The sequence below is a fragment of the Pantherophis guttatus genome, chromosome 2 (genome assembly GCF_059756535.1).
Source record: "Pantherophis guttatus breed Tessera chromosome 2, ASM5975653v1, whole genome shotgun sequence".
Taxonomy (NCBI): domain Eukaryota; kingdom Metazoa; phylum Chordata; class Lepidosauria; order Squamata; family Colubridae; genus Pantherophis; species Pantherophis guttatus.
Genome location: NC_142064.1, coordinates 128,053,572 through 128,061,916, shown reverse-complemented (window position 1 = coordinate 128,061,916; position 8,345 = coordinate 128,053,572). Strand labels below are relative to the sequence as shown.

Genomic DNA, 8,345 nt, shown 5'->3' with positions numbered 1-8,345 from the left:
CACCACGCCCACAGAACCGGTGGTAAAAAAATTTGGATTTTACCACTGGTTCAAATCCCCAGCACTTTTGGCTTACAAGAACGGAACCCCCCACCCCCACTCGCCTCCCCTCTCCTGCAATCCTATAACATCCCCCCCCACCCCAAACAGACCCGACACTCCTATTCTCCCGCAGGCAACCGCGCACAAGTTCAAATCCGCGATTACTTTTCTCTCTGGCTTAGTTCAGGTGACTTTTAACTCCTCTTCGCATTTACTCGGGACGCGAGCCCCGCTCTTACGACTCCCCCCGTCTCTTTCTCTCGTTCACGTCCCACCAACCTTTTCTCCCCCCCCCCCACAAAAAAAGAAAAAAAAATAGGCGGAGGACTTACAGGGGGGACCACCCCTCCTTCCTTCCCGTCCTGGAGGAGGCGGGGGCAGGCGCGTCTGGGATGCGCTGGGCCGGCGGGACAAAGTGTGGCAGCTTCAAAAGCCGTCGAGCCGAGGGGGACTCTCCAAAGCCTCGCAAGCGCGGCCCTTAAGAAGGAAGGACGCACCGTTGAGGAACATGCCCCTTCGACTGCGACAACTCACGCGGTTTCCAACAGTGAGTCCTTTCTCTCTCCTGTCTTCCTTGCCCGGCTTTGGAGTCCTCCTCATCCTGTAACTAGAAGGCTCCCTGGATCCCATTTCTCGTTCCTAATCCCTAGATTCTTAGTTCTGTTCCAAAGCTCTCTTTTTTTTCCTCTCTCGTCCCATCAAAGAACTTTCTTTCCTTCTCCCGTCCAGGCCGTTTCCGTGACTTGCTGCAGACATGAAGTTTAACAGGTGGTTCTTTCTTCTGGGAGGATGGGAGAGGGGAGGAAAAGGAGGACCCCAGTTGAGGAGAAGGATGTATAGGTGCCCAAGCAGAAGAAAAGCGGTGAAATTTCACCCATCTTAGCAGGCAGGCGTCCCTTTCCCACCCACATTTCCAGCCTCCCCAATTCTCCACACAAATTCAGGGGAGCTGGCAAACTCTTTGGTTAAGGATCCTGGCTGTGCTTCATCGGCTTCACTGCTTCTCTTTTCAAAGGAAGCAGCCCCATTCATAGGAAAGTCAAAGACTCTTAAAAACCCTAATCCTATTCCCCCCCCCACTCCCCTACCCGTAATAGGATCAAAAATGGAATATAAAGCTAACTAACACATCACAAGCGTAATATTCCTTTCCTAGTTGTTACTTTTGAATAACTGTATATAAAAACGTTCTCTTGTATTTTTTCTGTTGTTCTTGACAAGTTTTGTTTTTGCACTCTCTCTCTCCCTCCCTCCCTCCCCCCCTCTCTCTCTATATGTAGTTTTCTTTTCGTAGGCCTTTATGTGTATTTCTCTTTAGCCAGGTTTACATAGGAAGAACCTGGCTAAAGAGAAATACGTGTGTGTGTGTGTGTGTGTGTGTGTGTGTGTGTGTGTGTGTGTGTGTTTTTCTTCAATCAGGTATTTTCCTACGTAACCAAGTTTGCAGCCATAGCTCAGTGAAATCACATCCACTAACCTAGAATCCTGTGTTCTATTCAACACAGAAGTTGAATCTAGTGGCAATGAGATATTTAAGACTTGCATGTGCTATGCAGCAAGGGAAATGGGGCCAGAGATGAATGGGTGATGAATGGTAGCAGATTGAATGCGAGAGTGGGTGACTGGTGCGAAAGAAGCAGCATGAAAGAACGCTTAAGGCTAAAATTTAACCTTCTTGATTTTCCCTAAATTCAAGATAATGCAACAAGCAATTATTCTGAGAAAATAAATATCTACATTTTTCCTTTAAAGTATATTTAATAATAAAGAGTGGAGTAGAGTAGAGTAGAGAGTAGAGTAGAGTAGAGAGTAGAGTAGAGTAGAGTAGGAATAGGAATAGGAATAGGAATAGGAATAGGAATAGGAATAGGAATAGGAATAGGAATAGGAATAGGAATAGGAATAGGAATAGAACAGAACAGAACAGAACAGAATTCTCTTTATTGGCCAAATGTGATTAGACACACAAGGAATTTGGAATCAACATTCTCAAAAAGACAGTAAACAGAAAGAATGTGTGCATATGTCACATGTGGCTAAACTATAGATCTGGGTAATTGTTTGGAACAAAGTGTGTAGAATCAGTGAGGTAGCATGAAATAAAGTACACGAGTTCCAGTAGAATAATTATACAAAGGCAAGCTGGCCACATAGAAACACCTAAACCAAATCTAGACCTCTCGCGTATTTTTCTAATACACTGTCCATTTTCTAACTCCTTTGCAGAAGGTCAGGGGTGGGGAACTTGAGGGTCTCCAGATGTTGTTGGACTACAATTCCAATAATCTCAGATGATTGAAGATGTACAGTAATTAAGGCAATGGGAACTTGCAAGTTGAATATGGTGGTCTAGGAATTGTTTCTCATTTAATGTCCTTTATGCTGTTAGGGACGCTGTGGCTCAGTGGCTAAGACGCTGAGCTTGTCAATCGAAAGATCGGCAGTTCAGTGGTTCGAATCCCTAGTGCAGCATAACAGGGTGAGCTCCCGTTACTTGTCCCAGCTTCTGCCAACCTAGCAGTTCGAAAGCACGTAAAAAATGCAAGTAGAAAAATAGGGACCACCTTTGGTGGGAAGGTAACAGCGTTCTGTGCGCCTTTGGTGTTTAGTCATGCCGGCCACATGACCACGGAGACAGCTTCAGACAGTGCTGGCTCTTCAGCTTTGAAACGGAGATTACCACCACTCCCTAGAGTCGGGAACGACTAGCATATATGTGCAAGGGGAACCTTTACCTTACCTATGCTGTTAGAGTCATAACACAGTGTGTTTCCTTTTTCATAGCAATAGTATAATATATGAAACCAGCTATTATGGATAATTCAATGATTTTTTGGGGAGGGGTACTCTGAAAGCTAACCAGTTTAGGCCAAAAACTAACTTAAACCAAGCCAATTAAGTATTTAGTAAATAGATTATTGTGCATCTACTGATCCTCTTCTGACACATTCAAAGCTACAAGGCTATTTTAAGGGGCTCTGGGATCTGCAACCAAAACTTAGAAACATCATGCACTTTGCCCTAAATTCTAATTCTCCCTGCTCAAACTCCCTACTCTCTTCTCAATTCTTGGTCCGGGTCCATGTAAATAAAAATAAAAATATAAAGAGGAAGTGGCCTGCCTTTGTCATCTTCTGAGATTGACTTTCCAGTCTAACCAACCTCCCTGGGAGAATAGTCCATGTATTGCTCCAAGAGGTGCTACCAGGAAGGAAAAGAGGCTGCAAGTAACATTTGGCTCTTTTTCCTTGCCTGACTTTTCAAGTGACGGTTCTGTAAAAAGACAGAGAGGGGTAAAAACATTGGCATCCCTAGCTTCTGTATCCGAAACCTTCAGATGGACAATTTTCTAGGATTTTGTGAGAAAGAACCTCCTTTTGCTACTGGATTTCATGTTGATCCAAAGAACAGTACTGATCATCCCATCCCTTAAGTATAACCTGGCAGGATTCAGAACAGCTGCTAATTCTCTCTGTGTCTTTCCAAAGACTATTTATTTATTTACTTATTTGATGGCCCAGATCTTAGAACTCTTTGCTGCCTGCCTCCACCTGGATGGAAACTTGTGTATATTTAATGCTGCATACTTTGTTCCCTAACCCTAGACATCTGCAGCTGGCGTGCACACACAATTGGCAAGAGGGGAGATTTGATGTGTTATTTACCTTGTTATATCTGATGCCTCTAAGGGGTTTTACTACACGCCGGAAATAAATCAACACACAGCAGGTTTTTAGCCTCCTGCTCACACACATCAGCCTTCCCACTTTAAAAACCATCTTAGGATTTTTTAAAAAAATATGTTCCTAATGTTTTGTCATCTAACTGATCCACAACCCTACCTCATTTTCAGGATTTCAGTGACAGAACAGAAAACGTACAACCCACTCCCCCCATTTTTCCAGCCCTCAAAACAATTGTCTTCTTTTCCATCAAAAATTCATGACAGGGATTTTGTTTATAAAAATGAATAAACCCTAATAAATTATATATGCCTCTGAGGCCTTGATATAAATACAATTTCTCTTCTCATGGGCTAAAGAAAAAAAGAAGAAGATGGCCTTATTTAATAGGTGAAAATATGCACAAACACATAACACAAACTGCTTTTTTTCCCATTCCCTGCAAAGTGGATATTGAATACATGAATAGCGGATTTTTTTCAAGGGTCCTTTCCCACCCACCCTCATCATAGATTTTTACTTCAGCCTATCTGAGGAGAAATCTTTGTTCAAACATTGGTCTAGACTTTGAAACCCCTGCCTCCAAAACAGACTATCCTTTTCCACAAATTAAATTGCAGTTAAATTACAATCTCAGAACTCAGCTCTGGTAAGACCATTCTATCGCTGCTGCAGAGAATAGCCTGTTTTATTTTCAAGACCCTGTGCATATAGAGAACCAACATGTTGAGAGAAGAATTCAAGTTCTCCCCGATTCATTAATTTTCTCTGTTGAAGAAGGACTTCTTCCCTTTATGAGAAGCAGTCATGCATGTAACTAAGAAAACACGTCTGTGTGTTTGGGTAAAACACCCTGAGCACAGTTTCAAAAAGGGAGGGTTTTGACATCTGCTAACACACCAACAGAAGAAAAGCAAGAGGTTCTGACATCCTACCATTAGGCATCCTGTTCAAGGCTTAGCCCAGCTGTCAGGGCTTAAAGCAGCAGGAATGGAAGTAATAGGATGTATAGGATGTAGGAAGCTGATAAAGGCAATCCTTGGTTGAACTTCCCAACAACAATAAGGCCCTGTGACTTTCCCTCTTTAATTTGGCCCAACATTAGCATAACAGAGGGGAAAATATAATTTAACCACCCAATGGTTTGCCAAGGGAGGTGATGTAGGAGTTCCTTGGAATGGCTGTGAGAAAGGAAGAAAGGAAGGAAGGAAGGAAGGAAGAAAGGAAGGAAGGAAAAAGAAAAAAGAAAGAAAGAAAGAAAGAAAGAGGAAGGAAGGAAGGAAAGAAAGAAAAAAGAAAGAAAGAAAGAAAAAGGAAGGAAGGAAAGAAAGGAAAGAAAGAAAGAGGAAGGAAGGAAGGAAGGAAGGAAGGAAGGAAGGAAGGAAGGACCAATTACAATAAATTGGGGTTTTGAGTGGATGGTAAACTTTAAAACATTTGCTTTGGTTGCAACTTCATATTATTTTCAGGACCTTGGATAGAGTTTGCCCCGCTCAGTGCCCTATCCTTCCTCTCTCTTTCCCCAGTGAGACTCCTCTCCCATTTAATCCTTTGCACCTCTTGCTCTAGGACCCATAGCTTTACTGTTTTCTTTTCTGGGGGGTCACTGGAGTGTGATGTAGCCTAGAAAGCTGTCCAGTCTCTTCTAACGATGTTTCTATTTAAATAATGTGGCATCCCACCTGACAGATATAATCCAAGGAATCGGTTTAAGTAACGGCAAGTCTTGATACTGCTCCTTCTGAATACCAGCTGGTATTATAAGTGTTAGTAATGCAGACCTAATGATCTATAAGGGGTAGCCATCCTTGTTTCCAAGGGTTTCATGTCTTTTTTTCAGCATCCTCTTCGGGATTTTGCCCTTAAGGGCATATAAGTTTTTCCGAAAGATTAGGATAAAGGCATAGATTCTGTTTGTATACCAGCTGCTCTGTTGCCTAGGGACATCTTGGCTAAATTGATTCAGAGTCTTTCAGGTGCTACCAGAGCTTTGATCTTGGCAATGTTCAAAAGACATATTTCAAGAGCAGGGAAGAAGGGTTGGGAAGCAGTGTGCTTTAAAACAATGGTCCTCAAACTTTTTGGCATCAAGGACTGGTTTTGGAAGAAAAATTGTCTTCTGAGGATTGGGAGTGGATGGTTTCATGTACAACCTACATCCTGTGCATAGCCAGGTAAAGCTTTGCTGGGCCGTACAAGCAACTCACCTGCCACTTGTGCGGCCCAGTTCCTAACAGGCCATGGACTGGGACTGGTCTGCGCCTCAAGGGTCGGGGACCCCCTACTCTAGATGATTCATAGGAAGACAAGCTGTGTTTGGATCCCAGATAACAGATATTTGAGAAATTTTGTGATCCGTGTATCAATAGCTTAAAAATTGAGTTATTGCAATGTACTCTTTATGAAATAGCCATTGAAAATCCAGACACAGCAACTAGTAACCAATTTTGCATTGATTCCTGAGCCTATTGTATTAATTGTAAAAAAAAACAATCATAAACCCCCATCTCTTCAACCATTTAGTCCAACAAGATTGAGTGAAACTCAGAATGCTTTTATTTGTAGTTCGAGACATTGTTTGCACCATTCTGGATTCAGTAATGAATACCCTAAAGTAAAATTTTGCATGCAGTGTTTTGGAAGGAGTAGCAGGTAATTGTATCCAAGGACAGGTCAAGAACAAAAAGTGGAAAATAAACTAATGGGGAAAAAAAAAGAAAAATGACTACTATTTCTTTCACAGCCAATAATGATCCATACACATTTCACTCTTCAACAGATAGGCCCATCCCTATCTCCAAGGCACCCCAAATTTCCCCGTAATTTTATGCCAAAAGTTCTCACTTGAGATCTTTTAAATTCCATGGTTTAATTACAGAACATCTGTTTAACATGCAGTCAATTTTGGCAATACTGTGGAAGAGAAACTCGTGAGTTCTGCCATTCTGCACAGCGCTAGCAAAGTTTTAAAAAGACGTTCTTGAATTCCTACCCCCCAAGAAACTAGAAAATTGGGAGGGGTCCTGTTTACCTGAAACAGGTGCCAGAAAATAAGGGGACTCATCCTGAAAAAGAGGGGTGCTTGGAAATCACACAAACGGTTAATTGCAAGCATCTTTCTTTTTTTTTAATTGAGGCAAATGGGACAATGTAGGCTGCTGAAGAGATTCCTGACACACCATCCATTATCCATCATCAGCTGTTGTTTGCACCATCCGCGCAGATCAGCATTTTCACCTTGCAACAGCTTCTCCTGCTGTTGTGTGGTCGCACTTCCTAGGGTGCCCAACTGCCACAGCCTGCGATTAATGCCAACTCCACATCAAATCCCCACCAAGCCAAGCCTCCCCCCCCCCCAAAAAAAAATCCCACCAATTTACAAACCTCAGAATTCTGCTGGTGGAACAGAAAGAGAGTAGAAAATGGCCATCTCAATAAAAACAAAGCTAGAAAAGAGTGGCTGCTATATAATTTGGTGGCTGTGAATTTTGAGGGCTTCCGACATTGTATCTAGCAGGAGAGAAAAGTCTCACCACCTAAACTAGCCTAGATGGAAGTCAGAGTTGTGGTTTACCTTCCATCCTTTGTATCCATCATTGCTTGGATCATTTCACAATGAAGCTGCCCCCATATTCTTAATAAGATAAGAGTAACTGCCTTACTCCAAGCTACACCACTGTCCACATACTCCAGGGTTGTTGGGTTTTTTTTGTGATGATAAGCAGTGACCGTGACTAGTTACAGGCACAGTTTCTTTTTCTCATCTATGAGTTGTCTTTGATCATCATCCTAATGGCTGTCATTGTAACTTCTGGCATATACAATCATGGAAATGAGAAGGATTAGGAAAAACCTCACATTTCTCCAGGTATCTTCCATGCCTCCTTCTGGAGGTACAGTATATCAAGAGTACTGGTACAATGTCAATACAGTGTAGCCTTAGTAAGGCCACACCTGGAATACTACATCCAGTTTTGGTCACCACATTACAAAAAAGATGTTGAGACTTTGGGAAAAGTGCAAAGAAGAGCCACTAAGATGATTAAAGGCCTGGAAATTAAAACATATGAAGAATGGTTGCAGGATTTGGGTTTGGCTAGTCTAGAGAAAAGAAGAACTAAGGGGGACATGATAGCAGTAGTCCAGTATTTGAGAGGCTGGCACAAAGAGGAGGGGGTCTATTTATTTTCCAAACCACCAGAGGGCAGGACAGGAAACAATGGATGGAAACTAGTTGAGGAGAGAAGCAACCTGGAATGAAGGAAAAACTTCCTAACAGTGAGAGCAATTAACCAGAGGAATGCAGAGGATGCTTCATCACTGGAGGTTTTTGTCTGAAATGATATAGGGTTTCCTACCTGAGCAGGGGGCTGGACTAGAAGACCTCCAAGGTCCCTTCCAGCTCTATTCTGATTCAATACAATAGCATAGTTTCTCCATTATCAGCAATGCTAATGCCCTGAGCTGCTGCTCCCACCACTACCACCCAACCTGATGACAATACCCCAATTAAGGAACTACTAACCCAGACAAACAAGCTAGCAGTAAATAGCAGCCTAACCAAGGAACCACCAAGAACACTCCCACCAACACTGACAGGGCAAGCCACTTGTATCTAAA

The 8,345-nt window shown here is 42.6% G+C and overlaps 1 protein-coding gene across 1 annotated transcript in view; it reads left to right on the top strand.

Annotated features, from left to right (window-relative positions):
* Nucleotides 1–396: 396 nt before the first annotated feature.
* COXFA4L2 (cytochrome c oxidase hypoxia associated subunit FA4L2) overlaps nt 397–8,345 on the top strand; it is a 58,927-nt gene continuing 50,978 nt past the window's right edge. The window contains exon 1 of the mRNA XM_087886683.1: nt 397–589. Coding sequence (XP_087742809.1) covers nt 551–589 — 39 coding nt within the window. The 5' untranslated portion in view covers nt 397–550. The remainder of the gene's footprint in view (nt 590–8,345) is intronic.